Raw genomic sequence first — 18,150 nt, 5'->3', positions numbered from 1 at the left:
TAAACAGTCAAAGAAAACCAGGCCATTTTTGTGTCCCATTGCACTGCGGTTGGAAAACCACTATACAGACCAAGCAACAAGTATTCTGCAGGACATTCAGCAAATGGAAAGGCATCATTTTAAACAAGGCCACTCTCTCAAGTAAAAAAAACGGTTTCTTGGCAACTACTATATGGAGGTTAATCTCCAAAACCTGCATGGAGATAACAGAAACCTACAGCCTCAAGTATTAGAATTCATTCCTGCTCATCAGAATCGAATGAGGCATAGAAGACCCCGCTCTTTCACTCCAAAATCTGTAATATGGCGGACATGGCCCAATTTATCAGTCCCTGGAATGCAAAATGTATTCCTGGAAACATGCATAAGACTCTGAATAGAGTACAAAATCATCTACATAGCGTAAGATTCTATCCTCATCCTCCTCCTCTGCTTGAAAGACATACAACTTTGTCACTTGGGTTGGATTGAGCCAGAGGTTTGAGTAGCAAATTGTAGCAGCAGAATATCTGCCTAACAGTGGCAACAGGCTGAGTGTACAAAAGCGCTACCCAATACCATTCGGGCCTAACGCCCTTCTTTGTCAGGACTGCGAGGAGAGTAAACCATTGAATCAAATCAACTGCTTCCTCCTTGCAGAAGGAAAGGATTGCTATGGAATCATCAATAGTCCAGGCCCTTTTAGTACAGTTATATGAGTAAAGTGAACCTTGTGGACCTCTGGTGCATTAAGCGGGACTGTCCCAGGTGCGTGAAAGAGGTGTTGCCCACTGGCCAGCACAATAAACAACACTTTTGTCTCAGTATTTAGATAGGAGGCCAGACAATATGAAGAATACCTGCTCACTGATAACCTTGGTTTTGTATTAAGATTATTATAGCCCCTCGAGTCCTCATGTGATTGCTCATATTCTTCAGTCTTGTGTAACATTATCAGTAAGCACAACTCCAACCTCTTTAAAGAAAATTGTAAATGATTCTGCTGGCATACTTTTCGGTGCAAGCATCTTTCCTGACTGCAATGACCTACAAATTCCATCCACCACAAGGTACTTCTACAGTTCAATTATACCTTCTTCCATCAAACAAGGGAGCCTAAGCTCAATGAGTAACTCTGCCATAGTGTCCCCACTTCTTCAGGGCTAGTCGAATACAATTCCTTACAACAGCTGGAGAAAATGTGTGCAAACGCTTTGTCAGCTGTAAAGCTCCATCAGTTTGCTTCCTGACTAATGCTATCCACCTGTAGTTTTTTATCCGCCCTTCTTAACTAGGCTACCAACTCCCCAACTTTAGCCCCCCATGTCATAAAACATCCACTGTACCGTAATATAATGTGCCTTAGCGGCATTCAGTGCAAGGTTCCTACAGTTGTTCCTCATGCAGGTGAAATGGCAGATAGCCTACGGTTCGGGAGACACCATTTGGTCTCTCTGTTTCACTGACAGCATGTCTTCAAGTTTACTAACCTTCTCACTATGCGGTGTTTGCAACTATATCAGTAAGCCTGTAAGCACCATCATGTTGAACTGGGCTCCCAACAAGGTAACTTCAGATTGAACTGGTCACGCCCTCTCTATAGCTCTATCTCACTAAATCTCTAGCTCTACAGATCTGTTTATCAATCTACCCGTCTAACAATCTACCCATCTATTGATCTATCTGCCGTCTATCGATCAATCAGGCTATCAATCTATCAGGCTATCAATCTATTTATCAATGTATCGATCTCTCGAAATATACATACAACTAGCTAAATTCCGGTTCTTACCAATAGTTTGAATCAAAGAATTATTGAAAATTCTTCTAGCTATATGTTCCATACCAAGATCTTGGAGATCGGTATGGGGTCAGGGGGAGTAAATTCCAAGAGCAAATTTGGAGAGTGAGTTACCAAGAAGCAGCACAAATATTGACAGTTCCATACATAATTCATATTCCAAATGCCACACAGACTGAAATCATGGGCGAAGTGTGCTTAAACAGCAATTCCAATACTATCACTATCACCCATCTTTTAGAGCATTACCATTACCACCCAAATCGAGAGTGAAAGCTGTGCTGTCTAACAACAATGGCCCCATATACAAAGAACATTTTCCTGCAACATGGATGAGGCGTATACACAATTAATCAGAGCTTTGTGTCTTCCCCACAGTCCACTACCAGTAACAAGAAGTCTAACCACTTCCTAGACACAACAAATGATAGAAATCTCCCAGTGAAGATCACCACAACGTATGAGCCACATGCAAACTCAACACGTGCCAGTACCTTGTATCACGTACAATCAAGAAACTGACACTTGCCACCCATCAGTCTCTTCAGGTCCGGATTACGCTGGTGCAAGGCTTGAGACACAAGCCCTTCTACTCCATTTAATTTTAGCACTCAAACGTTAGAGGCTCTAGGGGACTGTATGAATCATAAAGGGGCTAATACCTTCCTTAACACTAGACAATAACCAACCACCAAGCTAAGGCAGTTGACAAAGGTCGACTGTAAATGCCAATACCCGCCTCCTCTCACTCCTCACACACCCACCACACCTCCCCACTTGCACAGCCAAGCCACCTCACTGCCACCAGATGTTCCAGATAGAGGACAGTTTTGTGCCATTGTCTCAATATAGCTGAAATGTCAGACACCTGTTAGGGCACTGGTATCTGGCAAGGGTTTCTTCAATGGAAACATTAAGTAGGGATGCCCAGACCAAACTAGAGGCTCCCCTGCAGGCTGCCAACTGTCTTTATGATCACACTGCCCCTTTCCAGAAGCCTCAGTCTCTCAGATTTTCGTACGCACCAAGCTAGGTAGGCGTAATACAGGTATAGAGAACGTGAGTCCTTCCAGGGGAGGCGGGAGGGTTGCATGTGAATCTATGAAAGACACCAATACTGGATAACTGCTGTTACAGGTAAGTAACGCGTTTCTTATCCAGTATTAGGGGTGTCTTTCATAGATTCACATGCCTGAATCAGAGTAGTTAGCAATACACTATGCACATTTCTGATGTAACCATGCCATATAGTCATTTCAGAGAATACACATTTTACCCTGTCACTTCGAAACATTAGCATACATCAATAAATCATAATAGAAAGAGATGTGCATACCAGGATGGCGGGATGTTGGAAGGCTCACCTCACTGGAACAGATGGCGAAGCACTGCCTGGCCCACTGCTGCATCCTTCATAAGCTCAGCATCCAGGCAGTAGTGTCTGGAGAAGGTGTGCGGGGACTTCCACGTCGCCGCTCTACATATGTCCAGTATCGGCACTCCAGCGAACATCGCTGCCGATGTGGACATTGCTCTGGTGGAATGGGTTGGAACATTAGCACCCAAAGGTCGTCCGGCCCTGTCATGGCAGAATGCTATCGCCGAGGAGATCCACCTAGAGATGCTCTGCTTCGTCAGAGGCATACCCAACCTTGGCCTACTGTAGGCCACAAATAGTTGTGATGACTTTCTGAAGCCTTTTGTTTTATCAATGTAAAACTTCAGACACCTTTTGAGGTCCAAGGAGTGTAGCGTCCTTTCCGCTGCGGTTGTAGGGTTCGCAAAGAAGGAACGTAGAACCATTGGCTCATTAAGGTGAAAGTCTGAAGGCACTTTCGGTATGAATTTTGGATTTGTCCTCAGCACCACCCTGTCCTGTTTGAACTGCATGGAGGGTTCCTGAATGGATAGAGCCTGTAGCTCGCTGACTCTCCTGGCAGATGTTAGAGCGAGCAGCAAAGCCGTCTTTCATGAGATGTACTTGATGGATGCTCGGTGAATGGGCTCAAAAGGGTGTCTCATGAGTTGGTTGAGGACTAAATTGAGGTGCCACGCTGGTGGAATCCTTCTAGGTCTTAGGAAGGATCTATACAGTCCTTTTAAGAATTGCTTGATCAGTCTATTAGACCAGAGGGAGGGTCCCTTGTAGGTCCTGGTAAATCTTGAAATGGCTGCCAGATGCACCTTTATTGATGCGTGAGCCAATCCGAACTGTGCCAAGTGTAGAAGATATGGCAATATCTGTTCGGGTGTGATAAGGAGTGGTCTCAGGCCTTTCTCTAAACACCACATGCAGAATCGTTTCCATTTGAGGGAGTACGTTTTGTTGGTACTGTCCGTCCTTGCTTTTGCCAGCACCTCCCTGCAGTCCTGTGGGACGTTTAGATGACAGAACTCTCTGTGCTCAGGAGCCAGGCCGATAACCTGAGCGATTGCAGGTTCGGGTGTTGCACCTGCCCTTTGGACATCGTCAACAGGTTCGGGTGCTGCTTCAGACGAATCGGTGTCCTGATGGAGAGGCGATGAAGATCCGAGAACCAGTGCTGCCTTGGCCAGAACGGGGCAATCAGGATCAGGGTACAGGGTTCTGCCTTCATCTTCCTGAGAACCCTGGGAATCATCGGAAATGGTGGAAAAGCGTACGCAAATACGCTGAACAACCTATGGAAAAAGCATTTCCGAGTGACCTTGGATGGGGACGCCAGCTTGCGTAGTTTGGGCATTTGGCGTTCTCCTTGGTGGCAAACAGGTCTATTCCTGGGATCCCCCATTCCGAGAATATGTGATCCAGCGTACTCCTGTCGAGTTCCCATTCGTGGGAGAGGGATTTCTGCCTGCTTATGGCATCCGCAATGGTGTTGTCCTTGCCTGGGACATAGTCCGCCCTGAGGGTGATTCCATGTAGTACAAGCCAGTTCCAGATCTTTTGCGACTTTCGTGATAGAGTGAGCGCGTTCCCCCCTGCTTGTTGAGATAGTGCATCGTCGTGGTGTTGTCCTTTCTGACGAGCACTTGGGAGGTCTGGATTCGTGGCAAAAAGGCTTGTAGTGCCAGATACACAGCCCTCAGCTCTAGGAGGTTGATATGGAGGAGCTTCTCCTGATTTGACCATTTGCCGCTTATTTGGAGGTCCTGGAGGACCGCTCCCCAGCCTTCCAGGGATGCATCCATGGTGATTGCCAGAGGTGCTGCTGGAAGCAGGAATGGCAGTCCTATAGACAAATTCTTGTGGTTTTTCCACCATACCAGGCTCTTGGATATTAGAGGTGTTATTTTTACAATGTCCTCGAAAGAACCTGTACTCTGCGTCCATTGGTTCGTGAGGGCCTCCTGTAGTGGGCGCATCCTGAGTCTGCAGTGAGGGATGAGGAGTATACAAGAAGACATCATCCCTAGGAGTGACTTGTATGTTCTCACTCTTAGGGACTTCCTTAATGCCACAGCCATGGCCAGAGATATTATTTTGTTTTTTCTGTCTTTTGAAGGAAATGCCCTTGCACATTCCGTGTTCAAGGTCGCCCCGAGGAAGGTGATGTTTCTTGTTGGGGTCATGACCGATTTCTCGTAATTGAGAGTCAATCCGAGCTGTTGAAAGAGAGTGGTGCAGGTGTTGGTGGATTCGGTCGCGCCTGCAGCTGAAGGTGCCTTTACCAGCCAGTCGTCGAGGTAGGGGAAGACTTGGTGACCCATTTGACGCAGGAAAGCTGCTACAGGTGAAAGGCACTTGGTAAAAATCCGCGGTGCGGATTTGAGGCCAAACGGCAGGACTGTGAATTGATAGTGTTGTCCTGCTACCTCGAATCTCAGGAATTTCCTGTGTCCCCTGAGTATCGGGATGTGGTAGTAGGCATCCTGGAGGTCCAAGGATGTCATAAAATCTCCTTTTTCCAGTATGCCTAGTATTTCTTGGATTCGTCACCATCCTGAACAACAGGCTCTTCACGAAAGAGTTGAGTGCCCTGAGGTCTAGTATTGACCTCCACTTCTTCTCCTTCTTGCGTATAAGAAAGAAGCAGGAATAGAATCCTTTCCCTCTTTGAGACGGATGAACTCGTTCGATCGCTCCTTTCTTTAACATCGCAGATATTTCCTGGAGCAGCAGGCGCAGGTGTTTGTGCGGAAGCCTGCGTGGAAGGGTCGCAGGTGGGATGGTGGTGAATTCCAAGGAATGGCCGAATCTTATTAATCGTAGGACCCACCGGCCCGTGGTGATGAGATGCCAATTGTGTAGGAAATGGGTCAACTTTCCTCCAATTTTTAATGAGGGATATAGTTGCTGGACTGGCTGGAGTAATTGGTCACTGGCGTCCGCCAGTGCCCCGTCTCTGGTTTTTACCTCTGAAGTGTGATCTTCCATAAGAGGTCTGACGACCTTGTTGCTGTTTCTGCTGGTACTGGGTTTTATTCTGGTAGGAATACGAAGACCTGTTTTGATAGGATCCCCTGTAGGAGGACTGACCTCTGGATCTGTTGCCTCGAAAGGACTGGTTCCTTGCCTGCAAAGTACCAAGTGCTCTAGCAGTATCGGTGTCCTTTTTGATAGTTTGGAGTGCTGTGGTTGGGGCCTTGTATTTTTTATCTAGGCGCGGAACCACCGCAGGTAAAGAGGCCGGCGTCTGCATCAGTTTCTTTCCCTGGTCCCAGAGAAATTCTATCATCGGGATAGACTTTGTCGTTTTCCTTGCTTGCTCCTTGAAGTCATATAAGAAGCATTCTGTTTCCGTTGATTCCATTACCATATGAAATCTCTTTGCCGCTCGTTCCACTATTCTATGGAAACCCCCAATATCCACTGGCAGTGAATCTGCCTGTCGTGGTTGGGGTGAGGCAGGGGAAGATGCCACATACTCATCATCCTCATCGGGATCCGTCTGGGTGTCATGCACTTCCCCCTCTTCCAATTCTTCTTGTTCATCCTCTGATGAGTCTATCACCTGAGGTGGCACTGTCTCATGGCGGACCTGAGTAGTCGGACGAGTTTGCTTTGGGGCTGTCGCTGGTGTATTTGTCGCAGGTGTCGGGCCCCCTATTTCACTTGCCGGTGTTTCAGGGAAACGTTGCTTGTAGTCCTGTATAAGGTATTTAAGGTCATTCACAATTGAAACAGGAAGGCATACCATCGGGGTGACCTCTGTGCGAACATGAGCTAGGAAAGAATGCTCCTGGTAGCTAATCTCGTCCTGTTCTTCGTCCGTACTCTGACATTTTACATGAAGGTCAGAAGGGGACGTTGCTTGATCCATGAGTTCCTCTTCAGACTCCTCACTCTGGAGAATGTCTGTAGGCAGATGACTTTGCACTTTACTTGGTGACGTTGTCTCCGGTGTAATCTGCTTCCTGGCCAGTTTGTCAGGCGCAGAACCTTTTGCAGGAGCCCCCGCTGTCGTCTCCGGTGTTGTTCACGGTGGCAGGGTCAAAGATGACATTTCTGAGCTTGGACTTCTTCCACGGCTCAGTAATATTCAATGTCGACGATGATTCCCCCGTCTTCGGTACCCTCGTCGACGGTTCCTCTGTAGACGAAATTTTCCTCGTCGACGATTTCCTCGTCGTCGACGGCCTCGACGTCGATGGCTTCGTCGTCGACGCCCCCGTCGACGGGACAATCTTCGTCGTCGACGAGGTGTTGGACGTCGTCGACGGTTTCAGCAATATTATAGATGGGATAGGTTTACCTGCTGTCGACGATGAAGGAGTGGTCGTCGTCGATGAGAAGACCGCCGACGACGCTGTCGTCGACACAGTCGTCGTCGCTGTGGAGACATAGACAGGCGCCGCAATACCTTTTTGCGCCTGGGAGGAAATCGCAAGTTTGCTAGACGACTGTATAGGTTTCTTAAAGGTCTGAGAATCCTTTAAAGACACTGTAGATTTAGTGGATCTTGCCTCTGAAGACTTCTTTTGTGCCTTCATAGGAGGATTGTCTGAGGGGCCAGGGGAAGCCACCCTTGGTCTCTTCAGGGAGGCTTCTGAGGCCATTGAAAAGCTCCCCTCTGAGGATTCCACATTATCTCGCTCTTTTAGTCTGTCAAGCCAGATGAGCAGTCGGCCTTCTCTGTCCCTCTGCGTTTTGTGAGGAAAAGACCTACAAATCTTACAGTCCTTAGATATGTGGTCCGGATAGAGGCAATACAAGCACAGGTCATGCTTGTCATCAGCATGAAGTCTTTTCTTCCCACATGAAGAGCAGGCCCTGAAGAGGGCTTTCTTCTGGGTCTCAGACATTCCAGAATTTGAAGAATTAAACACTTACTGCAGTGATAAGTAGCTTGGCGCAGTCCTGTTCAAGACTTTGAAGCCAGAACTCACTTTTAAAGATGGAAAAGTTTCTTTGAAGAGATCCTGAGGAGAACTCAGGCTGGAGACTCTGATTCAGGCATGTGAATCTATGAAAGACACCCCTAATACTGTATAACATTAAGTAGGGATGCCCAGACCAAACTAGAGGCTTCCCTGCAGGCTACCAACTGTCTTTATGATCACACTGCCCCTTTCCAAATAAGTACTGTCCTTATCAGCTGGTACTCGTGTTTTGATATATGGTGCTTTTCAAAGAACTTTAGGGAGGAAGCAGGGGTCTGTCCCCTAAACCGGCACCTCTCACAGGTCCCTCTCCTTTCTAAGGATCTTCACACAGTCAATCACAGGCTCCAAGCAATAAAGCATAGTTCGACACGCTCACGTCACTGGCAAATGGCATCCATACCACAGTACAGTCCTTTTTACAGCATTTGGAGGTCTGCACCATTCAACATGCTCAGCCTGCTGAAATTCCAAGAAGGTAGCCAGCTCCTTGTGATTAGGAGCAGAGATGACTCTGGGCCTACCACAGCAGTAAACGTTTTTTCGTCAGGGAACGATCAACAAGGTAGATGGGCAGAAGGGGAGATTTTGGGTGTGGAGAAACAGAAGACAGCAGAGCGGTCACCTCCAGCCTCATACATCATATGGAGAGCCACAGGACACCTCATTCCTCCTCACTGTCTGAAACCAAGTCCTTTCAATCTCAACGGGCCATTGACTTCTTTTGTAGCCAGGCCAAAGGTTGCACACACATCTTTCAGCTTGGATTCAGAATGAAGGGCCTGATTCGGAAAGGGCCTCCACGCTCGTGGCAGAGACCCTTAAGTCATGACGGGGCTCCACACTGCAGTTACTCATTGTTAGGTACTGCCAAGAGTGGGGAACCCCCTTCACTACGACTGCAAATCCTCTGCCACAAGTGCAGAGGTCCTTTGTGAATTGGGCTCAAAATGTCCTGAGCCAACCTATAATTTTCAAACACTATAAGAATAGTAAACACTTCCCCCATTAGGTCATAACGAATTTCCTTGCACCTTTTGTATTTCTGAAAAGAGTAGCTGATGTGTAGGTAGCTGATGTGTAGGTAGTGTGGCTCACTGGTTAGAGGCGGCAGACCCGAGAGCAGAGGACGGCCCGGGACCAGGGTTCGATTCCCGACGTGGCAGGTTTCTGGACCAGGGTCAGCGGACTCGATAATTCTCTCGCCTCAGTGCCCACTCTGATCAGCGATCACACTCGGCAACTCTGGGCATTAGCTTGCCTCATCCTCACTAACGGCCCCACCAGACCGCCGGGGATGCCTGGTCTCACCCTGGAGATACCCATTAAGGGACCATCTCTCAGGGAAGCCAGGAAGGGTTTCGCAGCGGTCGAAGCGCCTTCCGACCCTCCGGGTAAGTAGTGCGCTATATAAATGCCTATACATTTACATTTACATTTACATGAATCACTGTGATGGGAGAACAGCACCCAATGTGGGAGACATCTTGTACTGTTGCCGTCCATGACCTATCCACCACGCCATTTGGTTTTTAAACTCTTCTTTGATATCCTTAAATGAATTTCAATTATACTGTTTTAGATTTCCCTTATTTGTAAATAAAATGCTGCTTGCGCATAGGCAGTATCCTATTACATATTTTTACCTTCTTAAATGGGAATTCCAGGATCATATGTGCAGAGATATTCAGTGTTCATGAATAATAAAGATAATCACACTTTATAAGTTCAATAATGCATGAACATTAACATTTTAAAGACGTACCTTTCCATTGAATTTTGCATCTTCTAGCCTCACACATACATGATCTATGATATGGGTAGTAATCAAAAAGGTATTAATTAATGGTAGTGAGACATCGCACACGGAGCACATGATAGGGCGGAACAGATGCACGGAATTTGAAAATTGTAAACAAAAAAAATAGTCCATGAATTTTATTGTTTTTAGTTTAAAAAAATCATTATCTCTAAGATTCGGATGATTTGAGTCAAGAAATATTCTCTTATTAAACAGCAAAGCTGCACCAAATGAGTAATTCCCCTCCCCCATGAACCCCCAGATTTACTGGCACATAAGTAAATCGGGCACTGATAAGGTTCAAACTATGCAGCTCTCAATAATATTCCAGTTGGATGTTTGCATATCACACCTACTTAATCAGATTTTATTTTTAATCAAGATAGGTTATGGACAAAATGGGGACACAGTTCATGATGCATTCATTGTTATCCATATTTAAGTTGCTCGGCCAACCTAGTCAACTAAGATTCATTCAGAACAACTGCACTGTGAGTTACAGATAGTTCCCACACGTTATCAGTAGTGACAAAAGGAAATATCGAACGGGCATTGAGATACTGGTTGATTGGTACCATTTTGTGCTACAATTAGTATTCTGTCGCTGGAGTAACATTCAAGCGAGTAGCATTCAGATATGAAAGTTCATAAGCTGGAAAGTGGAAAAGTTAGCTTTGCTTTGCAGTTAAAGTGCTACAAGCACACGCTCCAAATGCAGCATTAGCGCCATTTTCTCATATCCAAATACCAGACCAGGGAGTGCAAATACATTTAGCATTAGTTAAGGCCACATGACATGTCAATATTCCGAACTAGAAACGCATGCCACCCTTGCTGGTATTATAGTCTCTAAAACGGACGTTTCAGGAACGAATGCTCCTTTTTTTTTACTTTCAGAACGGTTTTCTTAAATTCCGACTCCATCTCGAGGCTCTTTCTTCAGCCAGGAATACACTTCCTCTGGAGGAACATGTTCACGATTGCAGCTGCCTCCTTCCCTGCCTTTTCTCCTTTCTCCTCTTTGAAGGCACTTCTAGATGGCTGGGTCCATGTTTGCTGTCCCTGACGGTCAGAACACATCCGGCTTTTGTGCACCTACTCTTCTCTCACGTCATTTGTCTCACTCTCGAGATTTTGGTCTCCTCTCTCTGCAGATGTGGTTGCACCCTCATCACACTGTGTTTGTCGACTACGGTTCCGTACTCCAGGCTGGTAGAGCTGCATTGCTGGACGGTCCTAAAGTAAACTACAAAACATTAATATGTGTAATATCCAAACTGACAATTTCTCCTGCAGTAACCCCTAGATAGAGGCTACACACTCTAAACATGAAAACTAAAAACATATTCACAAGTACATTCTCACAACACTAAGAATCATCCAACATGGAGACAAATTCCTCCTCCAAAGTTTCACTATGAACATGCAATAGGTACCATTATGAAATGGATAGCAGCACAGACAGAAATGGAATCACCTATTAAGTAATGCATTTCAACTTGATGTTCTATCAGATATGCTCTTCTATAGAATGGAGACCACAGATTTCTTTCCACTTTTAAGAATACAGAATTAAATGTTTGGTTACAACGATGTGTAAATGAGACTGGATGACAGTTACCTGATGCAATTACTTTTACAAAGGGCACCTGCAGGAGACTCTCCCTCAGGAACCATATTCAGTTTCCGTTTTCAGTCTATGGCAGGAGAATTGAGCACACCTGGATCATCTTGAACATACATGTCATCTTGGTACAATCTCTCTTTATGAAATGTTTTTTTATTTATTTATAACAAGAGTGGACTTCTCATCTAATTGTACTATTCATTGTTGTCCATCATGTCTAAACAAGAAGTGCATTCTGTGCTTTAAAAACAGTATGCAAAGCAAAATTCAAGGAGAGGGAGCATTCGTGCCAGGATTACGTGTCATATACAATAGGAATCATTAACTAAGTTGGTGGTTATCCTGAAAACCCCGAGCGTTTGTGCTTATAGAGGACTTAAATTGTAAAATAATTAAAAGGGCAAACTCCTGGAGGCCACGGAAAAGAGACTCGTCACTGATGAGGTAGATGACCAGGCTCAAATAACAAGGTCTTTCATAATACTTGGTAATAAAGATTATGGAATGCTCACATTGTTTTTCAAATCTGTCCAAGTATCTAAATGATTCCATTAGTAGGTACACACTCAAAATGAGGTGCTGTGCTGCATCATATGTCTAACTGCAGACTAACATCAATCCTTGTAGATCTATACCTAACGTAATGCTACACCCACCTGTTTGGTAATGATCGCCTTCCATAGGGAGGCAGACCTCACAATGGAAGCCAGCAAGAAGTGTTTGTAGGTATTGGTGGAATTTCTTATCACATTTAACTGGGGACATTTTGCTAAATCAAAAGGGATTTGTTCCAGTCTTCAGGTTGATGTTTGAGACTATGACAGATTAGCACAGGCAATATCCAATATTATATGTCCTTCAATATTAGTCTATCCCTAGAAACTTAACTTGCAGTAACATCCACTAAAGGAATATATTCCAGCCATGTTTATAGGACAACCACCTACATGAAAAGAGCAAACAAGGCACCGTTGTTTTCTTTTTCTAAGACAATACAGCAAGATGCATGTCTAGGTTGCCAAATAAAAGCCTTTGGCTGGATTTTTAATAGACTAGTCAACAGGTTTGAGCAAACATTTACACCATTGTAATTGTGCACAGTGAATACAAGTTGAGATCATTCAAGAGGACAGAGACAGTAAGATATTTTTACAATCTCATTGATCTTCAACTAGTACACTGTTACAGTTTTCCAACAGAGGCTAGCAGGCTCAACTCAGGACCTTCTCATGAAGCCAATTAATCTGTGCTCCTTTAGGTCTAAAATATCAATCATCTAGGATCTCTAAATTTTTACGAAGGGAAACAGAAAATGCACTAGAAAGGAGGACTACATTAAGTGTAAAATGTTACTGAATACAGTGCTCTCATATGAAGATTAATCAGCAGCTCTTTTTACAGTTCAGTAAAACCTTCACATGTAAATGAGGATTCATTTAAGGCATACACCTGCGTGCTATTTCATCATACGCACTGTGCTGGTACAATATGTGATACACTATAATGTTAAAGCCCTTAATAGCTTTCATGTTTATCCAACATACGCGTTCCTTAACAAAGATTATCCGATGTTCAAACCTGCTTGGGTATGATACCTGGTAACTGCTATGTTACAAAGTGTACTGTTCTCTGATGTGTCTATATTTCGCATACAAGTTATGCACTACTGCTATGACAGTTGTGCTTGTAATAATCCCCAGTAGTGTCAGGGGTAAACACTCCTCTATAAATGTCCCCATGGTCTTTTATCCTTGCCATATAAAACATCAAAATATATAAATGAATTAGCCAATGCACATTTCTTGGCAAACAATGATGACTCACACTATACAAACAGGCTTTTCAAGAGTCTATATCAATTTTAACAAGCAGTGTGACATATTAAGACTCTTAGTTTGGTTAATACTTCACATAAAGAGTTTTAGAAAAGGACCCTGCACTCTTTCACATGAATGGGATTGCACTCTTGAGTACACATTTTTTTTTTCAACTGAAAAATATTTGTTACAAACACAAGCAAAAACGTTCTTTTCCAGCAGGCATAAAGATTGAACATACTTGTCAGAAAAAGACCACAATAACACTACTTGGCAGGGTTGCAGACATAGAATGGGTTCTTGCATGTGGAAGGGAAGGACATCTCTTAGTGGCCCGACTTGAATGCTGGCGAGAAGAAGGGCTTACACCAAAGTGTCACAACGTTGAGACCAAGACCTTCGTCTAAATGCTGCTCGCTTCAGAGAAACATCCTTCTTAAAACTTTTTCTAAAATCCCATCGAAGGGACATTGTGAACATCACACACTATAGGTCGAAACCAATTAATTCAGACTGAGCTTCGCTTTCACAAATCTGCTTAATCCTTAAAAGTGAAAAGAGATCTGTGATTCGGACTCATTTACAGAAAATACAAAACGGAGACTAAAGATTGCATACACAAGAGAACCAATGCAACTACTACGTTAGTTACCTTTATGTCTGTGTAGACATAACAATGGCACATATTTTCCCCGTGCAAATTGGAGAAATCTTAAGGTATCCATTTTTTACAGTGGACCCCCCCCCCCCCCCCCCCTCCCCCCATTTAAAGCCTTCAAACATCCATTTCATAATTGCATAAAAGTCACACAGGCAGTGTTTTCCTTGTATTACTGGTATGAAGGCGTACCCCTCAACACTGTATATGTGGTGCAAGAATAACAAGAAAACACTGTCTGTTGTTCCTTTTTTCTTAAGTATGCATACACAGAAACTCACTACTTACCAGACACGTGGTATCTGAATAGCACTGTTGGGAATGAAACAGTTCATGGCCTTTAGCCTCAACATCCTAGCCAGTTAAACGTTCAAAGACTTGTGTCTACAATTTTTAAACATTTTGGCATTTCAGTGCTTCATAAAGATTACAAGAACTACCAAACTAGCTACAATTCATCTCACCATTTTTAATGTCAAAGTAGCACTCCCAAAATCTGGTTTATTCAGAAAACGCTTAACCTAAATAGTCAATTTCCATTAAAATTATTTCGATTATAATAGACAGGCTCTAGTTTTTAATAATCATAATGTAGAAACCACCCCAGATGTGAAATATATATATACACAAGTCATCTTAAACTGACACCACTTCTGCTTAATAACTTGTTGAGATGTAACTTGAATGAGGACCAGGATAGCGCAAAGCAGAATTGTTACCTTTATGGTGATTCCATCGTCCTAGGGCGAAGACTCGCACACTGAAAGCAATCAAGCTGTAAATACAGAGGTCTGTGATTTAAGTGACTTAAGGATAATTTATGGACAAAGCCTCTTCAGTTGCACAGTTACCCATCCCCAACCATTTCCACATTTAAAAAAAAGAGCCTACTAAATGGTAGAAATGAGAAATGGCAGGGATAGGTAGGTGGGAGTGTAATAATAAGGCAGGCAGCTTTCGGTCTCAGGCTGGCAGATGCTCAAAAGTGCCAAGGACCTTCAGTGCATGTCTGCTTAACGAATAGCAAATGAAGTGAACCCGATTGGATTGGAGGTTGCTGAAATAGGAGAGAGATTAGGTATTAGGAGTAGCAGACTTACCAATATGGTAATATCCTACTGCTACAATACAACTCTTTTCTATTTCAAATATGTGGGGCAATGCCACAGCATCACAATGAAAGAAATAGGAAAGGAAGAAAACCGCACTGGGGCACTAACAACCTAACCTTACTACTAAAGGGGGTAATGCAGGGATACTGATGTGGGGTAAATGAAAGTCGAAAAAGCCACTAAATGTGTCTTATTGGCACTACACTTAATCTTTTTTTACTAGGGATACATCACAATACATAATGTTCAGAACTCGTATCTGCAAGGGAATAGCACCATTAAACCAAGTGGCAAACACTGCCCCCAGTTCCAACAGACTACTCATGTGGAGAGAACACAATCAATAAGGAAAACGTATTATCATAGTTATTGCTGGTAACAAAGGCAGAAAGGGATACACTTCCAACTTATAGGCACTTTTTTTTTGCAAAAAGGCACATTAAAGTGAACCAAAAGGCAGCTGCACAGCAACAGAAGGAAGGGCAGAAGTGGCCATGGGGGCACGCAGCTTGAATGCAGAAGGCCTTGAACCAAGGGTGCCTGACCTAGTCTGGTGTGATAAGAATCACACAAGCACTGTGCAAACTGTGAATATCCCTTTAATGAGAGGAATTGGAGGAAATGCTTAAAGAAGTTTGAATGTCTAGTCCAGACCCAATGAAGCCTCAATTACGCGAAAAAAAATCGACCTTTCCAGAGAGCAGAGCAGTTGTCGTTTTGCTGGTAATCTCAATCGCTGGCAAGTCCCACAACAGAAAAATGGTGTCCTCCACGCACTAATACAGCTCCCATTGGTGGGCTACGGTGGTTACCCTGCTCAACTGGGTGGCTTTCACATTCTGACCCCATATCAGATGAACTGCTCCAAACCAAATATCGTTGTATATGGTGAATATATTATATATGTGTGTGCGCGCACAGAGAACAGCCTCTTCGTACAGTTCTTTCGATCAAACACCTCCTTGCTTGTTCATTTAAAACAGTGCAGTTGTGTAAGCTGTTAGAACCTACATCTTGCAACACACAATGTTGGAAGAACAGCCTTCAAGCCCAAATGTATGACTTTCGGTTCCAGGCCATTTATATGCCTCCAACTCTTGTGCAGATCAAAAGGCATTGGAAAAATGGAAGAGTGTACGCGATCTGGAAATGAAAATCGTATTTTTAAGGTGGCCTGAGAATTAGTTCTATTGCTGTTGCAGAATGCCTCTGGAGAGGTCTCATTGGAAGACACGTCTGTGGCACTTACACGATAGACCAGCACACCATGTTATTTTATACCTGGGTGAAACTTGACACAATCTGTTGCATGCTCTGAAACTGGTCTTGTGGATGAAGGACTTACAGTAACAGTGTTCAGAACCGCAACAATAACACAAGCCTCTGAGCTGGTATTTCAGGAGGATTATTCTCCATTTATCGAGAAACCAAAATTCTGCAAATTGCGCAACAGTCACTTTAACATGCAGTTGCATTGATTCACCGAAGATATATTTACAAAGCAGTTGTCAAGGTAGGCACACACCAGTTGGAGCCGCAACAAAGCCTAACAGCTAGAGTACACAGATAGGTTTTCTACATTGAGCATTCCAAGCACACTGTTGGCCCAATTCACACACAGACTTAGGACTCGTAAAGTTACACGTGTGGAGTCTCTTCACTTGGGGCAGAATATCGGCACTGCAATGCTTAGTGCAGAGATTCCACCACTAGTGCAGAGATTCCACCACAAGTGCGGAGATTCCACCTGCAGAAATTCCACCACAAGTGCAGAGATTCTGCACTCCTGATTTTGAGTTGTTAAGTCCCTGTGTGAATTGGGTCCTGTGTTTAAAGAATTCACCTGTGGTTACTTATTGTCTGTCCAGAAATTGATTTTATTTCAGCTTGCTTTATGTACAGTGCTGTGATTCTATCTTTGATCCGTGCAACTAAATGGGTAGTCTTTAAAGAAATGGGGTACACAAGTCCACTGAGAACAGAATATAGTGAATAACGCTAATTCAGCATGATGAAAATAGCACAACAGAAAATTACAAGTGAATCAATATGAGCATTACATGGTAGATCACATAGTCTTCGAAATCTCCCAAATGGGACCATATCTTTGAAACATCTAGTGCTGCCAAAGTTCTAGTGAAACACACAGCAAATACTCCAGACAAACAATTCCAGGACATGTTGCCACAGACCATCTGGTTGAAGAACAATTAGCAAAATGATGAAGCAGAAATGTTGGTTCTCATTTATTTTCTCCCCAGCTGGGTGAGAATTCCTGCACCACTGGCAGGGCAGAAGACAAGCTTTTGCATATGATGTTACCACTAAGAATTTGGGCAGGAAATCTAACATGGGTTCCTTTACCGTGCCCACCTGGAAAGCCTTCAATGATTCCTTTGTTTTGTCTTGATGTTTGTTGAACTCCTCTTGAGTGGAAAGTGTTGATATCCTTACCACCTGCTAATAGTATTTCCTGCTACAAGGAATATGAGCACTACAAGTGGTTAAAAAATGATCCAACTTCTAAAAGGTAATATTCTTTCAATATAAAGAGTAAGGGCCTAGATAATATCCAAGTTGTATGCAGTTCGTAAGCTTGAGGAACATAAGGTCATGGCATAAACACCAAAGTATCATCTCCTGGCTAAGATGAAATTCTGTCAAAGCATAGGAAAAAAAGGAATGTTGTCACTACCATTTAGGCTTCATGAGGCACAAAATATTGGCCTTTTGAGGAGACGGCTCAAGGCTCAACAACTTTGTTTGATGAGGTAATAGCACCAACGTAAGTTATTATCCATGCCGTGAAGTCAATCTAAAAAGATGCCAGACGGTTGAATGGTTGTGGTCATTAAAAAAAAAAAGGGAAGGGACAAAATGATTCCACTGAGACACCGCACCTCCGATTGGAAGACTCCATTGTAAAAGGCAGTCAAACTAAACTTCATCAGCCGCATTTTTCATACAGACTATGCCTTTATTCCTCCTGAGACAGAAAGGGGTAGAGGAGAATAAAGTTTTCAGGAATTGTTTTGTTGCTCTTGAATCGGTA

The 18,150-nt window shown here is 43.8% G+C and overlaps 1 protein-coding gene across 2 annotated transcripts in view; it reads right to left on the bottom strand.

Annotated features, from left to right (window-relative positions):
- Positions 1-10,006: 10,006 nt before the first annotated feature.
- The window catches only part of UPF3B (UPF3B regulator of nonsense mediated mRNA decay), a 183,662-nt gene continuing 175,518 nt past the window's right edge, over positions 10,007-18,150 (bottom strand). The window contains exon 10 of one of the 2 annotated variants that reach the window (XM_086918550.1): positions 10,007-11,130. In XM_086918550.1, the coding sequence (XP_086774676.1) occupies positions 11,074-11,130 (57 nt within the window). In that variant the 3' untranslated portion in view covers positions 10,007-11,073. The remainder of the gene's footprint in view (positions 11,131-18,150) is intronic. The other variant, XM_086918547.1, reaches the window with a different exon arrangement.

This window comes from Lissotriton vulgaris, chromosome 4_1 (assembly GCF_964263255.1).
Source record: "Lissotriton vulgaris chromosome 4_1, aLisVul1.2, whole genome shotgun sequence".
Classification (NCBI taxonomy): domain Eukaryota; kingdom Metazoa; phylum Chordata; class Amphibia; order Caudata; family Salamandridae; genus Lissotriton; species Lissotriton vulgaris.
Note: the sequence above shows the minus strand (reverse complement) of the source record. Positions and strands in the feature narration are given on the sequence as shown.